Raw genomic sequence first — 23,332 nt, forward strand, 5'->3', positions numbered from 1 at the left:
TAGATGTCTTTCAGAAGATACTCTCAAACAAAACTTGAGATCTCATAATTCCTAACTTCAAAACTTATTACAAGGCTACAATAATTAAAAAAAAAAAAGTGTGATACTAGCATAAACACAGACATATTGACCAATGGAACACAACAGATTATCCAAAAATAAACCCTCATATATATGCTCAAATGATTTTTGACAAGGGTGTCAAGATCATTCAACAGGGAAAAGATAGTCTCATCAACAAATGGTGTTAGAAAACCTGAATGTCCACTTGCAAAAGAATGAAACTGGATCCTTACCTTGAACCATACACAAAATTCAAAATGGGTAAAAACCTAAACTTACCATCTAAATGATAACACTCTAAAAAGAAAATATAGGAGAAAAGATTCACGACATTGGATTTGCAATAATTTCTTGGATATAACACCAAAGAAATTATTGCAAATCCAAACGTTGGCAGTTCCATGGTCACCTGAGGATGGACGGGAGAGACACACCACAAAGGAGCATAAGCAAAATTTGAGGGATGACAGATATGTTGATATCTTGACTATGATCATAGTTTCACAGCTGTACATGTGTCAAAATATTAAATTGTTATAATTTAAGCTTGTGCAGTTCACTATATGTCAATTATACTTCAATAAATCTTAAAAAAAAAAAAAAAAGGCAAACCCTAACAGGCATTTTTCTCCATACTACAGGACTCTTAAGGTCCTTCCAGATGAAAACTTCTGCAATTCAACTATTATGTGAGGGATTACCCAAAGTACAGCCTATTGTACAATCTCTAAAGACAGAGTAGAAAATATGAACAAATCATTAATAAGGATTTCATGGTGTCACTTTAAAAAGGGAAGAATTGGGCTTCCCTGGTGACAAAGTGGATAAGAATCCACCTGCCATTGCAGGGGACACAGGTTTGTTTTCTGGTCTGGGAAGATTCTAAATGCTGTGGAGCAACAAAGCCTGTGAGCTGCAACTACTGAGCCCAAGCTTGTGTGCTGCAAATATTGAAGCCCATGCGCCCTACAGCCTACACACTACAACTACTGAGGCCCACAAGCTGCAACCACAGAGCTCACATGCTGCAGCTACTGAAGCCCAGGCACCTAGACTGTGCTCAGCAACAGAAACGATTGCGACGAGAAGCCTGCAAACTGCAACAAAGAGTACCCCTCCGCCTACTCCAACTAGAGAAAGCCCATGTAAAGCAATGAAGACCCAGCGCAGCCAAAAAAGGGGGAAGAATTACACAGAAGGGAAAAATAAATAAATAAAACACACAGTGTCTCAGATATAACTTTCACTATTAAGAAACTAATTCTGTAGATGTCTCTAGTGAATTAAAAAAAAAAATCTTAATTATGGCTATTTACTCCCATAAAAAGATTACTAGCAATGATGTTAGATTTATTTATGTTCACTAATCTGTTAGAATTAATGATATGTATTGTTAAATAAGTTAATTTTTCTAATAACTGTAAGCTTGAGAGCAGAATTTCAGATCTTATAATCCAAATTCAGTCAAAGTAGGGACTGTTGTCTGTTCTAATTAAATACATTAAGAATAGAAAATTTTGAAATGAGAGCCCACACCAAAAACCTCATGTTCTCTGTCAGGGAAAGGTGGGAGGAAAGATCCAAAAAGCAGGCCATGGTTGCACTCACAACCTTTTCTTGCTCCCTTCCTCTTATATAGTTGTGAACCTCAGCAGACAGATATGTGGGGCATGGTTTAGGAGATTTTGAAATACTTTGCTGTCAGCTGTTTCTCCCTAGCACAGGGCTTTACCAGAAAATCCCCAAACCATTTGTTGAACTGAATGGAAAAGAAGTAAATGGGTCTGGGAAGGCATTTGGTCAGGAGATCTGGATTTGAATTCTGCCCTGACTAGACAGTAAGCTATATGACATTGGTTAAGTCACTTTATTTCCATTTCCTCATCAGCAAAGTGAAAAGTTAGTGTATACAAACATGTGCACGGACACACACACACACACAGTCTTGTCAGGTGAAATGTAAAGGACAGGAAATCTGCAGAATAGGAATGTTCTGTAATTCAGGCCAACTTACCAATAACTCAGTACTTTTTTTAATGAGCTATCTTTGTCACCCAGAAACACTCAGATGCTTGAGATTCAAAGAATTAATTTGGTCTCCACTTATTAACAAAAGGGAGATTTAAAAACAAAGCTAATAGTTTCTGCCTTTGAAGAACTGACATTACAGTTGGTGAGACAACCAAGACACAATGAAGCAGAACCACAAAGCGCAATGACTTTGGCACTCTGAGAGAGTTACATTCAAGGATAACGAAAGCACTCAGGAAGAAACCTCCAAGTAAGCACCCTGGCTCACACTGGAGAAATCTGTCATGTATACAGAAAATTATAAGGATTTTACAAAGAAAGCACCAGTGAGACAAATGAAGTCCAAGAGGTTGGGTTCTAAGTAGGACTAACCCAAGTTTCTCAAAATTAATCAGTAACTAGAGCAAATTATACCTCAAAGATAGTTTAAGACATCCTAGTAGAATCTTTTATATAAGAGAAATCACACAAAAATCTGAGACTGTTTTATTTGAAATGACTACAAATGGTATTTTTGCATGATTCTAAAACTAACAGAAATCATTTTCTTTCCTAAGCCTATATATCAATTTTATTTATTGATTTTGGTATTTGCTTTGGTAGAAAACCACAGTGATTTACTACCTGCATGCTTGCCCTACTATAGTTTAATGAAAAAGGTTTTTTTTTAATCCTTCACACAGGCAAAATGGAAAGTTGTATTGCAAGTATCCATACATAAAGATTAAATATTAATATTTTAACTAAAGTCAAGAGCATTTTTGTCTTGTTCTCTACTTAGAGCATTAAAAAAAAGTGTGTGGGTATGTGTGTGTGTGTGTAGGAGAGGTGGGGACAGGACAGTTTCTTCCAGACTTCCTATGAGGTACTTACAGTGCTGATCACAATCAACTCTGGCAAAGACTACTTGATTTGCATTTGGGTATTCTTCCTTAATGACATTGGAAGCTTCCTCAAAAATTGGGTGCAACATCTGGCTGAAACGACACCTACACACAGAAAAGGATACCAATTAAAACTGAAAAGTAGAAGCAATAAAATTTTATTTTTGTTTTTATCTGTTTATATTTAGTATTTACTATATGTACAATAAACAGAATTAACAATCACACTGTTAATTCAGGATTCCTGATGTCATTCACTGGAGATGAAAACAATTTGAAATTCAAAGACTATTCCGTTTCAGACTGTACAAATAATTTAAAGATGGATCTCTCACAGAGGCAATGAAACAAGTGTGAGATTAAGTCCTCTAAAATGTATCTACTTGGATCTGTAATTACTGAGTCTCAGGCATTTATAAAGGAAATTAGCTTCTCTGAATAATGAACATATTTTTAGACTACAAAGTCTTTAAAATGATAAGTTTATTGCAAATATTAGACTGATTCACCTGACAAGTTCAATCAAATCTCATAGGCAAGTTAATACGAAAATGGCATATGGTGTAGACTGAACTGTTTCCTCTCAAAATCTACCTCTTGTTCAAATAGGCTTTTGTAGTATAAGCTATTAAACATACTAAGTTCAGGAGCAAACTTTTTTAATTCTCAAAGGAGACTTCCTATCCATATGTCCTCTGTCTGTAGTTTTCTGCTCTGCCTTTACTTTTAAAAGGGGCCATAAACCCCACAATATTTTAGAAACATGAGACTTCTAATTCCGACTGCCCCTTGATCAAGCCAACTACTTCACAAATGTATCCTCTGAGTCATTAAAGGCACCTGATGAGAAAGAGAAGAATCAGAATCAGCACACAAGCAGCTGGGCTAGAATGGTTATTTTCATATGAAAAAGGTTTTGAGTGTTTATTAACAACAACAACAAGAATACAACTATAATTCCTACTATTGTTTCCAGAGCCCTTTTCCATCAAGAAATGTACCTAAATGAAGCCTGTGAACTCTCATCCACATGTAATTAGGTCAAAGAAAGAAAGTTTTAGTCACTCAGTCATGTCTGCCTCTTTGCGACCCCATGAACTATAGCCCACCAGGCTCCTCTGTCCATGGAATTCTCCAGGCAAAAATACTGGAGTGAATAACCATTCCTTTCTCCAGAGGATCTTATCAAACCAGGGATCAAACCCACATCTCTTGCATTGCAAGCAGATTCTTTACTGTCTGAGCCAGGGAAGCGCAATTAGGTCATACATATTAATTATAGTTTAAGAAAAATATAAAGTCTATGACAGGATACAAACTTTATACTTCCTCCCTATTTCTCTTTGTATGTAACTCTTCTAGCCCACTCACCTGACTTCCTAATGAGATGTCAGAAATACCAAGGAGACACAATCTGTATCTTCAATCTCTCGCTTTCAAGTGGCTCTTTTCTCTTCTAGCATTCTTAAATCTCTCCCATCTGGGATAGGTGGGTGGGGTCTGCAGACATCAGGGACCGTGTCTTATTCTGAGACTACATATTCTAATAAGCATTTCAGTAGATTTCTGTTAAATGAATAAATTGGTAGGATGGAGGAACTGGACAGGCTAGGGTCACAGGTTTCTGGGTTCTAGAGGGCCAGGGAGGCAAGGGGTAAGGATTGCATGATGATTTCTTGAAGAAATTAGGATATGGCTTAGTAAAGAATCCTGATTTAAGGGCAAGAAAAGAGAGATATTAAGGGCTCCTTTCTGGATTATCCAGTTTGCTGCTCAATAAGCACTTATAGCACTTATCCTATTAAAACAGGCTCAGTTATAATACCAAAAGGTGAAAGGGGAAGATAAAATAAAACTTCAATTGCAATATAAAGTTACATTTACAAAAGTGACACAACCAAAGCAAATAGATCTATTAACAGGGCCTTGGAACTGTGGTGTTGGAGAAGACTCTTCAGAGTCCCTTGGACTGCAAGGAGATCCAACCAGTCCGTTCTAAAGGTGATCAGTCCTGGATGTTCCTTGGAAGGACTGATGGTAAAGCTGAAACGCCAATACTTTGGCCATCTCATGCGAAGAGTTGACTCATTGGAAAAGACTCTGATGCTGGGAGGAATTGGGGACAGGAGCAGAAGGGGACGACAGAGGATGAGATGGCTGGATGGCATCACCGACTCAATGGACATGAGTTTGAGTGAACTCTGGGAGTTGGTGATGGACAGGGAGGCCTGGCTTGCTGCAGTTCACGGGGTCGCAGAGTTGGACATGACTGAGCGACTGAACTGAACTGAAGAGTCATCTGAATCCAATCTCCGTATCTAGTACTTGAAATCAACCCTTTACGAATCAACCAAATGAGGCAAAAGTCTTTGAGGGGACAATTTAAGGACACTTACTAGTATAACCTAGTGGGAAAAAAATAAGCTTCAGAGTCAGACATACTTGAGGTTAAATCTCAGTTCCACCACTTACTAGCCGAACGACCTCTCTGAGCCTCAATTTCCTCAATCTAAAATGGAAATTATAATACCTACCTGGAGAGTAGTTCTGAGCATTAAAAACAATGTATGTAAGGAACCTGGCACATAACAGCATTATTAAGTTCTACTGTGGTTTACTGTCCTTTCAGTTATATTTTTAGGCAACTCTGTTAGAGAATTCTTCCTTAAGCTGTGCCAGATCCACAACTCCCAGAGGGAACTCAGAATCCTGACTTTGAGGCCACGCAGTGTAAGTCTAAGTCCTATGTCAAGTTATCCACGTTTTTTTCCATTGAATAAAACAGCATTAACTTATGTGCAACTCCAAGTATTCTTTGGTAAAAGGTTTCTCAAATAACTGTAGTTAGTCCACATTTCCAATCTGCTTTTTCACAACAAGGTTGGTGGCATGTTCTATTTCTCTTTCTTACAACACACAAAACCCCTCCATCAAGGTAACTGCATTCTACTGGGTTGGCCAAAAAGTCCATTTGGGTTTTCTGCAACATCTTATGGAAAAACCCAAATGAACTTTTTGGCCAACCCAACAGTTTCAACTCTGCCACAATCTAGTCAGGTAAGTATGGGAAAATATTCCTCTGAATCTGTTTACTTTTAAAGTGGACTGAATTCAATAATTTTCTACCACATTCTGTGGTTAATGTTACATATGCTGCTGCTGCTGCTGCTAAGTCGCTTCAGTTGTGTTCGACTCTGTGCAACCCCATAGACAACAGCCCACCAAGGCTCCACCATCCCTGGTATTCTCCAGGCAAGAACACTGGAGTGGGTTGCCATTTCCTTCTCCAATGCATGAAAGTGAAAAGTGAAAGTGAAGTCATTCAGTCATGTCTGACTCTTAGCGACCCCATGGACTGCAGCCTACCAGGCTCCTCCGCCCATGGGATTTTCCAGGCAAGAGTACTGGAGTGGGGTGCCATCGCCTTCTCTGAATGTTACATCTGGACAATCCTAATTTACTTCGGAAACTATCTTCTGTTTTACATTTTATAAATGGTATTTTCTCTGTATATGTTCAACATTCTACTGAAGTTCTTTAAATACAGATACTATACATTGTTGACCCAGTAAATATTTACTATGCACTTATCTGCCAACTGTCATGCAAAGTGCTTGGTGATTCATGTTGAAAAAAAGATAGATATGGTAACTTTTCACAAAGTTAATGATATAGGAGGGAGGCACCAACTAAACCGTGGCATACAAGTGTTATGACTGGCTAAGTATGCAGGGTTATGAGCAGATATAGAAAGGGTTCCTAACTATATTTGAGAGTAGGGGTAGGGGCATGATGTAGGAAGGTGGCCTGGAGAAAGTGGTGTCTAATCTAAGACTTGAAGGATGGTTCAGACTTAATGAAGTAAACAAGTGGGTGAGAGAAGAGAGATTCATTCAGACAGAAATACCATGACTAAAGGTCAGTGATGAAAGGATACAGAGTATTACAGAAACGTAACAGAACAGAATGTGGGAATGGAGAGAGGCAAGAGATACAGCAGCAGAGGTAGGAAGGAACAGGGCCACCAGGGGCCTTCCAGGCCAAGGTAAGGGACTCACCTAAAAGTAATGGAAAACATTTAAGGTTTTTAAGATGAGGTGTAAACTAATCTAATTTGCACTTTAGGAAAGAGTACTCTGGCTTACTTTGTAGCAAAAAGAATGGAGACATATAAGACCAGAAGCAGAGGAAGTAAGCTAAGACTGTTAATAGATATCTAGGTAAACTGCAGGACTATGTGTGGCCTGATGTAGGGGTAGAGGCACCTGCTAGGTGGTAAGCCTAAAAGGGTCATATAAGATATAGACTGTCTAGGAGTAAGGATGATGTGAGTTGTTTCAAATTTCTCTCCAGCTGAAGTACCCCTCTTTCTATCCCCATGCCACATTCTTTAACATCTACAATATACTGTGCCCTTGTCTCAATGCTGGGAACACTAAGAAAAACTTTATCTCTGCCCTCAAAATTGATTTGCTGGAACACAGAGATTGAAGACAAAACAATGTAGTAAGAAAAGAATGTGGGACATAGGGAACTATATGAACACACAAGACAGAATCCGATTCAGACAGGGAAAGGAGTAAAGGCTTCCTAGAAGTAGTAGTAGATGGTATGCATTACAAAATATCAACATTATTTTTCCTTCTAAATCTGCCATACCCACATCCTCACCTCCAAACACTGCCCTACTTCCTCAGTAAGGAAAAACAGACAACTGCAGTATGTACATGTGTGTATGCATGTGTGAGTGCCAGATGGAGAGACAAAGAGAGACAGACAGACTGAGTAAGACAGAAATCTGAGCTATTCTGTAACGTGATTTTAAAATGTGGGATGATGGAATCAGTATATTGTCTCTCTTAAAACAAATGCTCACCAAATTAAGTTGCTTCATCTATGAATGAATGAACCTGAATTATTAATTTTGTCTATGGAATATTGTCTTACAGAAGAAAGAGGCTTCCCTACTTACTCCTTTCTAGCAAAGAAAAATCACCTCTAGAAAGTTAAAAGCAAAAAACAAAATTGACCCCAAAACCCTTAATGATGTACCCCTCCCCACCAAAACAAGGTATTACTTACCAATCAGCATAAAAATTTACTAAAGCAACATCAGCATTGTCTGAAATTGAAAAACAAAACCAAACAACCTAAGTTACTTGTGTCTACATAATTATGACACAATTCAAGATAATGGTTTTCATCATAGCCTTTTCTATTTTAAAGGCTCACTAAAAATACACAGTAACTATTAAGTTATCTCTCACTCAGAAACCTGTACATAGCATCAAAAATGGCTTACATAATTTGTGGGAGCCCCTATTCCTTTTCTCTATATCCACCATCTTAATACCTCCACTGAATGAATATAAAATAGAGAATCAAGCTCAGATCAGGCAAGTAAGCTACTAAATAGCCTACTTTCATAAAAAGTGAAGTGGAGTGATCTGGATTTTATTAATCCACTTTTTGACCTTCCATATTCATGAATAACTGAGAATTAGCTCTGCAAATATTGCACTGGCCAAAAAGTTCATTTGGTTTTTCCTTAAGATGTCACTGAAATGGAGAAGGAAATGGCAACCCACTCCAGTAATCTTGCCTGGGAAATCCTATGGACAGAGGAGCCTGGCAGGCAAAGAGTCAGACACAACTGAGGGAGGGGCAGGCACTCGCTAGAGGCCCCAGGGCTTTTCACCCCTGGTCTGGGAAGACCGCACGTGGCAGAGCAGCTGAGCCCATGCATCACAGCCACTGGGCCGGGGCTCTCGAGCCCGGGAGCCACAGTACTGAGGTCTCTGGGCACCAGAGCCTGTGCTCCCCGAGAGGAGCCACCGCGGTGAGAAGCCCACACCCCCTTAAAGAGCAGCCCCTGCTCGCCACAGCTAGAGAAATGCCCCCGCCGCATGAAGACCCTGCATAACTATAAATAAAATCATTTAAAAAACATAAAAAAAAAGATGTCACTGAAAAACCCAAACAAACTTTTTGGCCAACCAATAAAATCCTATTTCAGAGAACAGACTTGTATAACTAAGCTATTTCTAAAACTCAGATGCCAGCTAGTAGCAACAAGTAATCTGCAAATAACAGCGTTGCATAAGATGTACCTTTTCTGGTTCCTACTCCTTTAACATTTATTCTCTGTTGCAAAATATAACAGTATTATTTGCATATCCAGATGTGAAGACAGGAGAAAGATATCTGTTCCTTTTGCCTAAATCTAAAAAAAACTCAATACTCAGTAAACTGCATGCACGCACACACGCACGCAAGCACACGCACACACGCGCGTATACACACACACACACGCAAATCATACCCACAAAGATATTCTAGAATGTGAAAGATGAAAGGAGTGAAGATGATTTGTGAGTTTCAATTCTCTTTTTCCTTTTTTATTTAATATCTTTAAAGCACTTTTTATCCACGTACTATTCACTAATGCAGAGTGGTTCTCAAACTGTGATTCCTGGGACCAGAAGCACCAGCATCACACTGGAACTTGTAGAAATGCAAATTCCTAGGTTGGGTCTAGCGATTTCTATCAGAAACTGGGGGCAGGCCTATCAATACTGGTATTATAGGTCCTCTATGTGACACTGATACAGGCTAAAGTTTCTCTCAAGATGTTATGAGGAGGGAGGTTCATGTTTGGGAACGCATGTACACCCGTGGTGGATTCATGTCAATGTATGGCAAAACCAATACAGTATTGTAAAGTAAAATAAAGTAAAATAAAAATTAAAAAATAAAATAAAATAAAGTTTCTCTCAAGAAATCCCACAATGTGGGAATAGACTTTCTAGCATTTAAACTAGTTCCAAGGAAACAAGACAACATATGATGGTCAATGAATAATGCTTTTATCTTTCATTATTTTTAGTTTTGCTCAAACCAGTGGGTGAAATGAAATGTTTTTTTAAAAAAGACATCATTTATCCACAGTACATTTTCTTAAATTTCCTAAGTTGTGATTTTCCTATTAACCACATCTTTACCTTCCCTCTACTTCTTCTAAAAAGAAGAAGAAATGTCTTCCCCCAAATTTATTGAATCTACAATCACACTGTCAACAAACAAGCAAAAAGACTTACTAAACTTAATTGGATCAATGACAAAAAAAGAAATCAGAGTACGTGATATAGTTAAAAGCTAAAAAAGACACACATACAAAAAAATTGTAGACTGTGTCCTAACGTCATTAACATAATACTGCACAGTGGAAACTGCTGGTCTTTAAGCAACAAAATACTCTAAGAGTGGTATTTATGACAAGGCAAAGAAACAAAACAAGACTAAAAGTTTACCTGTAAGACAGGAAAGCAGACTTACACATTTTAAGAAATTTTACCAAAAACTAAAATGAAAAGTGCTTAAATACATATGCACACACACACACACACACACACACACACACACACACACCATGGAATTAATCAGAATGCTGGCTCTTCAACTGTTTTAGGTAACTGAGATTTCATTTTGTTTTTGTATATAAACTAATTCTTAATAGAAAAGAAAGTATACTTTAAAAATATGAAGGTACTTACTTAAAATGTCATCTATATTCTCTGTATCAAGACTTATTATTTCAGCTGTTACAGGAGTAAAAACCCAAGTTACCTGGAAATTTAAAAAACGTGAAATTAATAAATGTTTCTACAAAAGGCAAATGATGCTGAAAGTCTAAAAAGAAAATTTACAAACTAAGTTGGTTCCACTAGTTAAAAAATTACCAAGTTGTTTTAATCCTTATTATCTACTCTAACTCTTCATGGGATCACTGAAATAGGAGCAGTACAACTTCTCAAGCCTGGAAACGGGGTTCAGCAGATTTCCTATACTTCTTTCTAAATACATAAAAGAAACTGTTTCTAAACAATTTTCAAAATTAAAAATGTACTCACTCTTTTAAATTAATATTCTCAACAACTTTATCTCTGCTGCCACTAGAAAAAAAATTGCCAGATTATTAACAGTCTTGAAAGAATATAAAACCAAGGCTAAGTTTGCTGATTCTAACCCACCATGCTTCTAAGACAGAACAAAATACTGAAAAGAATTCAAGAAAGACTTTTCAAATTGATAACCAAAAGCCCTTCTTGCCTGGTCTTCACATGCAGGTGGTAACAATGTGAAGGTGAGAGGCTATAAAGAAGAGAGTAAGAGTAGGTAAAATAAGTGTGTCCACTTTAACATGTCTAAGACACTAAATTCAAAGAAAATTTCAGATTGCCATCTACGAAACAAAGAAAAGGCATGATTTTAAACTAAACAAACAACTGCTTACTTATTTTAAAAAGTTGTATTATTTAAAAAGTAATGTTATCTCACACACTAGTAAAGTAATGCTCAAAATTCTCCATGGCAGGCTTCAGCAATACGTGAACTGTGAACTTCCAGATGCTCAAGCTGGTTTTAGAAAAGGTAGAGGAACCAGAGATCAAATTGCCAACATCCACTGGATCATTGAAAAAGCAAGAGAGTTCCAGAAAAACATCTATTTCTGCTTTACTGACTATGCCAAAGCCTTTGACTGTGTGGTTCACAACAAACTGTGGAAAATTCTGAAAGAGATGGGAAGACCTGATCTGTCTCCTGAGAAATCTGTATGCAAGTCAGGAAGCAATAGTTAGAACTGGACATGGAACAACAGACTGGTTCCAAATAGGAAAAGGCGTACGTCAAGGCTTGTCACCCTGCTTATTTAACTTCTATGCAGAGTACATCATGAGAAACGCTGGGCTGGAGGAAGCACAAGCTGGCATCAAGATTGCCACGAGAAATATCAATAAGCTCAGATACACAGATGACACCACCATTATGGCAGAAAGCAAAGAAGAACTAAAGAGCCTTTTGATGAAAGTGAAAGAGGAGAGTGAAAAAGTTAGCTTAAAGCTCAACATTCAGAAAACGAAGATCATGGCATCTGGTCTCATCACTTCATGGGAAATAGATGGGGAAACAGTGGAAACAGTGGCAGACTTTATGTTTCTGGGCTCCAAAATCACTGCAGATGGTGACTGCAGCCATGAAATTAAATATGCTTACTCCTTGGAAGGAAAGTTATGACCATCCTCGATAGCATATTCAAAAGCAGAGACATTACTTTGCCAACAAAGGTCCATCTAGTGAAGACTATGGTTTTTCCAGTGGTCATATATGGATGTGAGAGTTGGACTGTGAAAAAAACTGAGCAGCGAAGAATTGATGCTTTTGAACTGTGGTGTTGGAGAAGACTCTTGAGAGTCCCTTGGACTGCAAGGAGATCCAACCAGTCCATTCTAAAGGAGATCAGTCCTGGGTGTTCTTTGGAAGGAATGATGCTAAAGCTGAAACTCCAATACTTTGGCCACCTCATGCGAAGAGTTGACTCATTGGAAAAGACTCTGATGCTGGGAGGGATTGGGGGCAGGAGCAGAAGGGGACAACAGAGGATGAAATGGCTGGATGGCATCACCAATTCAATGGAGATGAGTGTGAGGGAGGCCTGGCTTGCTGCAATTCATGAGGTCGTAAAGAGTCGGACACGACTGAGTGACTGAATTGAACTGAATGTTTAGTGTATTTTATTTTTAGGATCCATCTTTAATACACTATGTGTTTTTATCTTTGTTTCTGCACTCAGAAAGTTTACTTCTAATGGAGAAACAAGCATTAAGTAACAAAGACAAAATCAAATAAATCATGTATGGCATCCAGTGCAATAAGTAATTTGATAAATACAATGAGTGAAAGAGAGATGTTTCAACATCATACTTGGTGGGACTGGTGAACAAGTCCATGAAAAATAAACTCAACCAAGGAATGAATACATACAAAAACCAGGAAAGAGGATAAAGGGAGAAATTGAGTATTAATTTCCAAAAGAGACCCACACCTGCTTTGGCAGCAAGCTGTAAGGAAAAGTCTGAAACATTGCATATGGCCCAAAAGTACAAACAGGACTGTGCATGTTGATGTGCATCAGTCCTTCCAATGAATATTCAGGACTGATTTCCTTTAGGACTGACTAGTTGATCTCCTTGCAGTCCAAGGGACTCTCAGGAGTCTTCTCCAGCACCACAATTTGAAAGCATCAATTCTTCGGCACTCTGCCTTTTTTATGGTCCAACTCTCACAACCATACATAACTACTGGAAAAACCCTAGTTTTGACTACAGGGAACTTTGTTGGCAAAGTGATGTCTCTGTTTTTTAATATACTGTCTAGATTTGTCATAGTCTTCTTTCCAAGGAAGAAGTGTCTTAATTTCATGGCTGTAGTCACCATCTGCAATGATTTTGGAGCCCCCCAAAAATAAAATCTGTCACTGCTTTCATTTTTCCCCCCATCTATTTGCCATGAAGTGATGGGACCAGATGCAACACTCTTAGTTTTCTGAATGTTGAGCTTTAAGGCAGCTTTTGCACTCTCTTCTTTCACTCTCATCAAGGGGCCCTTTATTCCCCTTCACTTTTTGCCTTTAGAGTGGTATCATCTGTGTATCTGAGATTGTTGATATTCCTCCCATCAGTCTTAAATCCAGCTTAAGCTTCATCCAGCCTAGCATTTTGCATGATGTACTCTGCATGTAAGTTAAATAAGCAGGGTTGACAATATATACCCTTGACATACTCCCTTCCCAATTTTGAACCAGTCTGTTGTCCCATGTCTGGTTCTAACTGTTGCTTCTTGACCTGCATACTGGTTTTTCAGGAGGCAGGGAAGGTAGTCTGGTATGTCCATCTCTTTCAGAATCTTTCAGTTTGCTGTGATCAACACAAAGACTTTAGTATAGTCAATGAAGCATACGTAGATGTTTTCTGGAACTTCCTTGCTTTCTCCATGATCCAACGGATTGTTGGCGATTTGATTTCTGGTTCCTCTGCCTCCTTGAAATCTGCTTGTACATCTGGAAGTTCTTGGTTCACGTACTGCTGAAAGCTAGCTTGAAGGATATTGAGCATAACCTTGCTAGCATGTGAAATGAGCGCACTTGTGTGGTAGTCTGAACGTTCTTCGGCATTGGAATGTAAACTGACGATTTCCAGTCCTGTGGCCACTGCTGAGTTTTCCAAATTTGCTGACATACTGAGGGTAACACTTTTAACAGTATCATCTTTTAGGATTTGAAATAGCTCAGCTGGAATTCCATCACCTCCACTAACTTTGTTCATAGTAACGCTTCCTAAGGCCCACTTGACTTCATACTCCAGGATGTCTGGCTCGAGGTGAGTGACCACACCATCATGGTTATCTGGTTATCATTAAGACCCTTTTTGCATAGTTCTTCTGTGTATTCTTATCACTTTTTCTTAATCTCTTGTGCTTCTGTTAGGTCTTTAACATTTCTCTTCTTTACCATGCCCATCCTTGCATGAACTTTTACCTTGATATCTCCAAGTTTCTTGAAGAGATCTCTAGTCTTTCCTTATTTTAGATTCTTTTTCCATATAAGCCATTCCAGAGTATTGAGTAGAGTTCCCTGTGCTATGCATTAGGTACTTATTTGTTATCTTTTTTTTTCCCCAATTCTTTTTTGTTTTTCTGGCCATGTGGCATGTGGGATTCTTAGTTTCTTGATCAGAGATCAAACCCATGTCCCCTGCAGTGGAAGTGGAGCATCCTGGCCACTGTCCCACCAGGAAATTCCCTTAGTTATCTATTTTACATATAGTAGTATGTATATGTCAACCCCAATCTCCGAATTATCTTCCCCCGCTCTCCTGGGAACCATAAGTTTGTTTCCTACATCTGTGACTCTATTTCTGTTTTGTAAATAAGTTCCACTTGTACCATTTTAGGTTTCACATTAAGTGATATCATATGATCTTCATCTTTCTCAGTCTGACTTATTTTACATAGTGTGACAATGTCTAGGCCCATCCACGTTGCTGCAATTGGCACTGCTTTATTCTTTTTCATGGATGAGTAGTATTCCATCGTATACATGTACCACATCTTCATCCATTCCTCTGTCAATGGATATTTAAATTGCTTCCATTTGCTATCTGGACAGTTTTTGGTTCAATCCTGTTTATGTGTGGAAATCCATTCATTGAACCACTGCTCTTTATCAAATGACAACTAACATTAGACCCTGATCAAGGTACCAAAGACATTCTTCTGCCCACTCATTTCACGGATGCCTTTGGTACTCACAACAGTTACAATTTAAAATTTTATAATTCACCAACACTCAGTTTCTAAGTAATATAAAGACACATATTGATGTAGCTAAATAAGCCTGTAATTTTTGAAATATTTCTATAAATTCATTCTTTTCTTAGAAAAAGCCTGAGAATAATACTAGTCTTATTTTCAAGTTACCATCAGTTCAGTTCAGTTGCTCAGTCGTGTCCGACTCTTTGCAACCCCATGAATTGCAGCACACCAGGCCTCCCTGTCCATCACCAACTCCCAGAGTTCACTCAGACTCACGTCCATCGAGTCAGTGATGCCATACCAGCAGTCAATCACTGACATTATTTCTATTAGCTACCAATAAATTATACTCTCCTGAAAGCAGGCCAGATAATTTAAAATCCCCTAATATTTTACTTATATACTAATCTCACTATTTTCAATACCTTGAAAATCAACTGGAAAGCTCAGATTTCCCTCACTAGTCATTACTTACTACCCATACCACAATTAACAAATCTTTTCCCACATCAGTGTATGACTAGCTCTAGACAACTATATAAAATTTTTGAAGATAAACTGAGGCACATTAAAATGTTTAAGGGTGTATGAGCAGAAATAAATTTGAATCACACAGCATCCAATCTAGCAGAGAGAAAAGAGCTTCAAGGAGCCGTACAAAATGAAAGACTTTTTAGGCAGAGGGGAGAAGGAACAAGGACATTATACTAGGCAAAGGAAAAAAAAGTTGGTTGGTTATTGCAAATTTACTTTCCTTTAGAGGATGGTAGTGGGTCTATCTGGCAGGTCACCTAAAAATTGATAATCAGGTGACTCCTGATTGACTGGTTTAGAGTTCATTTCTGGAAGAACCTCAACTGTAATTAAGTGAAGCCATGGTTTGGTGATGTGGAGCTTAGCATAAATAACTCTACTTGGGGTCTGTTGTCTTGTTTCTAACAACAGTATTGATACCCCAAGATTTTAGAATGGATTGTATGTTGAAAAAAATTCAAGAAGATCACATAAAAATATCATAGAGCAACAAAGCTGGTCATTAGCAAAGTCAAGTCATTAAATAACTCAACAGTCATTGACAGTGTCTGCTAGGTGCTGAGGGCACAAAAGCATAAGGCATATATAATATGCATGCTCTATCTCAAGAGCTCTCAAACTAGTGGTGGCAATAAGAACTGGAGAAAAAAGTGAGTCACACAGATATGATCATGATCTTCAGCTGTATAAGCCAAGGAAGCCCATTTTTGAAGTTAGTCACCACCTATCAAAACACATGTTTACAGAGAAGCATATTCTAAACTTAATTGCTTTTTACAAGCTAGACAGTGACAAAAATTAGGCACAATCAATTTGGCTGTATTAAACATAACTATTACATAAGAAGCATAGTGCCAATGAGCATGCAACTGCTAAGACAGATTCCGCTAACAGCTGTGTTTAAGGGGGCCCAAAGCAAGCACACACTCTCTGACCCAGTAATCTCTCCTCACTGTAGGGTGTAAAGGAGGCAATTTATCATTAACATTTCTATTAATACACAATATGAGGGGAAAGACAGGTTGTTTATTTGAATTGTTAGCAAGCCCCACTAGTCTGACAAATTGTTTCTTTTCATGTCAGCCATAGGCAGAAACAAGATTCTCCTGGGGAAACATCTTTATATGTCAAATGCTATAGTGCTTAAGTAAAATACAGACAAGTAGCTCTAAACCAGGAAGGAAGGATGAAAATCATTTTTTAAAATTTATACTTTAAGGTAACTTTTAATTTTTTCTTAAAGAAACAACAAAAGCCTACATAGAAATCTTCAATAGCACTTAATAGTCCTGGAGAATTTAGCCTCTAATGATGAAATATTACAACATACATAAATATACAGACACAAATTTCTGAAACAGTTTACAAACTGGTCATTCTTTCCAGTTCATTAGCTCATTTTCTTGCCAAGAAAATTAAGAAGCATTGCCAATCATCTTATATCGGTTGTAAGCTCAAGCTTAAGCAAGTTCAAGGATATATTGTACAACACAGGAAATACAGCCAGTATTTTGCAGTAACTATAAATGGAAAGTAACCTCTCAAAATGTATAAAATAAATAAATAGGAGATTCTTCTTCAGCAAGTAAAGAATATTTTCTTCATTAGATGGCTTTTAAATACTGAGATATCTTTGGGAAGTGAAAAGCCTGCCTTTCCTTTAATGTCTCTGTACCCTTTATGGCCACGCAACTGGCTCGTAAAACCAGTGCACTAGCTGTATTTCCACAGCAATTTTTAAGCCACTCAGTAGCCAGTTACTTTTCTCTTTTCCACTACTGCATAATCAATCCTTCAAAGATTAATTCTTTCTTCCACATTGCTTTATCTGGTTTTCCTGGCAGAAAATGCCTTTTCCCCCCCTGCAAAGCCCAACCTGCTCTGCAAGCATAGAAAAAGGAAAAATGTAGGTTAGGGAAATGGGAGTTACTGCAAAACTAAAATTCTTTCTAGATTAGATGTCAATTTAAAAAAAGATACAATGAAAAGTTAGTTACATGATTTTAAAAAAGTATTTTGGAAATAAATCTTGGAAGATTTATTATTTACCTTCTCTCAATGTGAGGTCAAACTTACTGTTACAGCATTAACATGTAAAAATGCTATAATACTAATACATATAAAATGCTCTGGCACTCACTGCTAAGCCCTAATGCAATTCCTCTTTTGAAAAAAACATTAACTGAACAAGATGTCAACCCAACAGGATCTTCTTTAGAAGTACAACTAACATCAATAATAACACATGTTGGAAGTGAATCATTAAAATTCTCAGCATAATTTTTAAAATAAATAAATACATTTTCCTAGTACATTAAAACCATTTGAGTGGTTACCATTTGAAAAGAGCCTTAAATGACACTCCCTGAATCAGTATCTCCCTTCAATCCAACCTACCCACAGAGTCCAGACTAATCTTTTTGAATTCTGCTTTGCATATATCGATTCCTCTGCCCCTAAAAAAAAAAAAAAAAAAATCTCCAGTGGTTTTTCACTGTCTACAGCATAAAAGCCTAACTCCTTAGCTTGCATTTAGGACCATTCACAAAGTACCCACACTAGCATTCCTAAATCACATCATACTGCTTCCCATTCATATTCTGTACTCCAAGTAACATAAAGTATAGTTAACAGTGACCATACATTCTAGTTGGTCATATACTCTAGGTTGCTTGAGACAAATCCAGTATAGGCTTTTTGCCCTGGAATATTATTAATAGCACCACTCTCTTTCAGAAGGGTCCCAGTTTGGACAATAAATTATATATTATATATGGTCAGCCTATTTGTAGTAGATTCTTGGTAACTGGGAGCAACTGTAACTATCTCTTCACAAATCCTAAATTATTAATAAGCATTAATAATGATCTCCCATATAACAGGTGGTAAAATGAGAGTGGAATGAGAGATGAATAGGGAAAAATAAAGATGGACCAAGATATGAATGCTAAGCTAAACCAATCACTAGCCTTAGGCATTGACTTGAAACACTGGGCCCTTAGGAAGGGGATAAAATTAGTAAAATCAGTAACTTAGAAAAACTATTATATGACTGCTCAAGGATCATTCACAAATGGTCCAAATCCTCTAAGCTACAAATCTAAGAATGCAAGGGGTCTTCAGTATTTGCAGTTCCTAAAATGTGCCATCTTAGTCTCTTGCTTCCATACTTTGCACATGTAGTTTCCTCTGCTTGAAACAGCTAGGAAAGCATTTAGTTTTCAAGACCCAGTTCATATGCTATCTTTTCTATGAACGCTTTCCTGATGATCCCAGACAAGAGTAATTAATTTTGCTCTCCTCTGAAGCTCCAGAGCACTTTCTTAGGTTGTTAACATATTAATTTTTCACAGATTATTTGTCCTACCTTACCTCCTGTAGGAGACGTTCAGTACCTTGAAAGTAGAGATTGTATTTTATTCCACTTTGTACCCCACACATCACCTACTACAGTACCTACCAGTACGTAACGATTACTCAATGTACTAAGTGAATGAATGGGCAGATTGTGGTAATAAACTGAGAATTTAGAGGTAGGGTGTTAGAAGTGAGAACCAAGGAAAAGGGGTTCACAAATGGGAATAGTCAATAAATATTTTTAACATGTTGGAGAAAAAGAAGGTAATCAAATAAGTCTATTTTAAAATTTATTTTTAATAATGTAATGATGAAAAGCACAACACTAGTGATGATACACACACTCAGATTTAGAAGGATACTCAGAAGTGATCTTTCTATTCACTACAGAAACTCCTTGCTATTGCTGTCTTTGAGCTGTCACAAAACCCTAGTAATACCGTCTTCCAGTTCCCTCAGCTATTCCCTGGCATGACTTCCAGACACTTCAGCACAGAGAATGCTCACACTTACAAATAGCTATGCTACAATAGTGGATAAAAATCCAATATGTCTTGTATTGTTCCATTTTAAGGCTGTTAATTCAGTCATGAAAATAAATGATTTGGGACTTTCAGGACCAGAAGTTAATACAGTTTAATACCAGGCAGAAGAGGTTATTAAATATTTCTTTTGGCAAGATTTATAGTAACAAAAGCATTTCTTCAGCCTTACTATGTTTTATTAGAATATTTAGTAAATGAGTTTAGAAAACAGAAAGTATTTCCAGTGAGTGAGTTTGTATTATAGCCCAATGACTTCAAACTTTGCATTCAAACAATGGTCCCTGAACCAGCAGCAGTGGCATCATGGAAGAGCTGGGGAGAAATGCAGGCCCCACGCCACCTACTGAAGCATAATCTCCACTTTTATAAGATCTCCCAGTGACTCCTGTTCGTATTAAAGTTGAAGTACCATGGCCTTAGAGAACAAAAGTTTTGACTCTGCAAACAAGCACATAAATTCATTTTAAATCATGTACAAGGTTTTTTGGCCCTCAAATATGAATACAGTAAGCTCATTCATGAGAATTTTGTATTGACCAATTTTAGAGAAATGGGGAACTAAAATCTCAATAGAAATCTACATTGATGTTAATTTTTAAAAGTATGTCCTGCCTGAATAGATATTTCTACACAAAAAACAGAAGCTTCAGTAGAGGATGTATCTTCTCTATGGCATTACTGTTCTCAGCGGCCATTACATGTGCGAGGAATTCTGCAGTAACAGCTTACTGTATTTTTGCTGAATCTTTCATTTACCCGCCTTTCTATTGGGAGATTCTCAAAGCCCTTCACAAGCTATGTGTCTCCTACGCGTGCTAAGTCGCTTCAGTCGTATCCAACTCTGTGTGACTCCATGGACTGTAGCCTGCCAGGTTCCTCTGTCCATGGGATTCTCAAGGCAAGAATACTGGAATGGGTTGCCATTTCCTCCTCCAGGGGATCTTCCCGAACCAGGGATCAAACCGGCGTCTCTTGTCTCCTGCTTTGGCAGGCAGGTTCTTTACTACTGGCACCACCTAGGACACCTGTGTGTCTCCTATAGCAAGAAATGAGAAATGTACCAGGCACAAGGTTCCTTGCATTTATGATCCAGACTGACAAAGCAGCCTCCCACTTGCAGTCCCAATGCCGTGGGGCCAGAGTGCTTCTCCTCCCTGGGGCGGTGTGCTCACTCTCGGTTTCACATTAAGCTGGCAGGCAGCAGAAACACAGAGGGCTGCAGTTAGCTGCCAGGAGCTAAAGATATGAACGGTCCCCAGAGAAAATAAGCTGAGGCTGTTAGGCACTGTAAGAGCCGTGAAGCTGAGTATCAATCCAGGCACATCTCACTGTTAGTATTCCCAGAAGCATTATAATGAACCACAAGTTCAAAGAGAGGGGAAAAACAGGACTAAGTATAGAATAGCACTGGGAAGCTACTATAACCCTTAACTCGCTCAGATACAACTTTCCTATAACATCAGTGCAACGCATTTTGGACAAGTTAGAACCAATTTGCTTTTATAAAGAAACATTAAAACAGTCACAACTTTCTTCATTAAATAACTCAAAATACGGTGGGTGCAGACATGTTTCAGAAAACAAATTCTATACAAAAACAAAGAATTCAAATATAAATAATACAATCCCTTAAATCAAATTCTGTCAGTAAAAACAACCGTAGAAAATAAAAAGAAAAAAAATGCTGTAATTCATACATTTTCTTACATATTAGTTATTTGATCATGCAAGAATTTCCATTAAAAATTGATGTCAAAATTGTGTTTTGTTCTTCACTGTATCCTAAAAATGGATTAATCAATTTACCTGGAAGACAATGCACTTCTCTGACCTTCAGAGAAGAATACTCTTATTACAAAAAACTCTTCAGGACTGAGAATGAGCTTATCATTGTGTGGAAAGGATTTTCTGATAAAACCACCACCTCTCTAAAACCCAGATTTCCAGAAATGGAAGTACTAACAGAATATAGGAACTGGAAGAAAATTCAAGATGAGAATTGTTTTCTTCCTTTTCTGTACACCCTCTGGGACCATGGGGAAATGTGTGAGAGAACATTCCATTCATCACCATCTCCCAATTAGTTTCTAGCACTGGATCTGGCAAGATAACAGTCCAGAACAAATATTCATACATATATGCCCAGAGAAAATTATGACTGCCCTCCTTGTGCTAAACTGTAATTCTTCCCCAAGATGCCCGTAAGAGAGTCTACAAACATGTGGTCCAAACATTCTTTTGTTAGGTCACTCATTCAATCCACAAATGTTTCACTGAATCATATATTACATGCTAAGTGCTGTCAGTAAAAACAAGACTGGGAGCTGACTGTTGCTCAGATCATGAACTCCTAATTGCCAAATTCAGACTTAAATGATGAAAGTGAGGAAAACCACCAGACCATTCAGGTATGACCTAAATCAAATCCCTTATGACTATACAGTAGAAGTGAGAAACAGATTTAAGGGACTGGATCTGATAGACAGAGTGCCTGATGAACTATGGATGAAGGTTTATGACACTGTACAGGAGACAGGGATCAAGACCATCCCCATGGAAAAGAAATGCAAAAAGAAAAATGGCTGTCTGGGGAGGCCTTACAAATAGCTGTGAAAAGAAGAGAAGCGAAAAGCAAAGGAGAAAAGGAAAGATATAGCCATTTGAATGCAGAGTTCCAAAGAATAGCAAGGAGAGATAAGAAAGCCTTCCTCAGTGATCAATGCAAAGAAATAGAGGAAAACAATAGAACGGGAAAGACTAGAGATCTCTTCAAGAAAATTAGAGATACCAAGGGAACATTTCATGCAAAGATGGGCTCTATAAAGGACAGAAATGGTATGGACCTAATAGAAGCAGAAGATACTAAGAAGAGGTGGCAAGAATACACAGAAGAACTGTACAAAAAAGATCTTCACAACCCAGATAATCACGATGGTGTGATCACTCACCTAGAGCCACACATCTTGGAATGTGAAGTCAAGTGGGCCTTAGAAAGCATCACTACGAACAAAGCCAGTGGAGGTGATGGAATTCCAGTTGAGCTATTTCAAATCCTGAAAGATGATGCTGTGAAAGTGCTGCACTCAATATGCCAGCAAATCTGGAAAACTCAGCAGTGGCCACAGGACTGGAAAAGGTCGGTTTTCATTTCAATCCCAAAGAAAGGCAATGCCAAAGAATGCTCAAACTACTGCACAATTGCACTCATCTCACATGCTAGTAAAGTAATGCTCAAAATTCTCCAAGGCAGGCTTCAGCAATATGTGAACCGTGAACTTCCAGATGTTCAAGCTGGTTTTAGAAAAGGCAGACGAACCAGAGATCAAATTGCCAACATCCGCTGGATCATCGAAAAAGCAAGAGAGTTCCAGAAAAACATCTACTTCTGCTTTATTGACTATGCCAAAGCCTTTAACTGTGTGGATCACAGTAAACTGTGGAAAATTCTTATAGAGATGGGAATACCAGACCACCTGACCTGCCTCTTGAGAAACCTATATGCAGGTCAGGAAGCAACAGTTAGAACTGGACATGGAACAACAGACTGGTTCCAAATAGGAAAAGGAGTATGTCAAGGCTGTATACTGTTACCCTGCTTATTTAACTTCTATGCAGAGTACATCATGAGAAATGCTGGGCTGGAAGAAGCACAAACTGGAATCAAGATTGCTGGGAGAAATATCAATAACCTCAGATATACAGATGACACCACCCTTATGGCAGAAAGTGAAGAGGAACTAAAAAGCCTCTTGATGAAAGTGAAAGAGG

The 23,332-nt window shown here is 38.1% G+C and overlaps 1 protein-coding gene across 2 annotated transcripts in view; it reads right to left on the minus strand.

The window, feature by feature from the left end:
• The window catches only part of ERP44 (endoplasmic reticulum protein 44), an 89,150-nt gene that overhangs the window by 39,243 nt on the left and 26,575 nt on the right, over positions 1 to 23,332 (minus strand). Inside the window, exons 2-4 of one of the 2 annotated variants that reach the window (XM_068974218.1) lie at positions 10,532 to 10,604; positions 8,061 to 8,100; positions 2,968 to 3,083 (exon numbers count right to left, since the gene is read on the minus strand). In XM_068974218.1, the coding sequence (XP_068830319.1) occupies positions 2,968 to 3,083; positions 8,061 to 8,100; positions 10,532 to 10,604 (229 nt within the window). The remainder of the gene's footprint in view (positions 1 to 2,967; positions 3,084 to 8,060; positions 8,101 to 10,531; positions 10,605 to 23,332) is intronic. The other variant, XM_068974219.1, reaches the window with a different exon arrangement.

Source organism: Capricornis sumatraensis, chromosome 6 (genome assembly GCF_032405125.1).
Source record: "Capricornis sumatraensis isolate serow.1 chromosome 6, serow.2, whole genome shotgun sequence".
Classification (NCBI taxonomy): domain Eukaryota; kingdom Metazoa; phylum Chordata; class Mammalia; order Artiodactyla; family Bovidae; genus Capricornis; species Capricornis sumatraensis.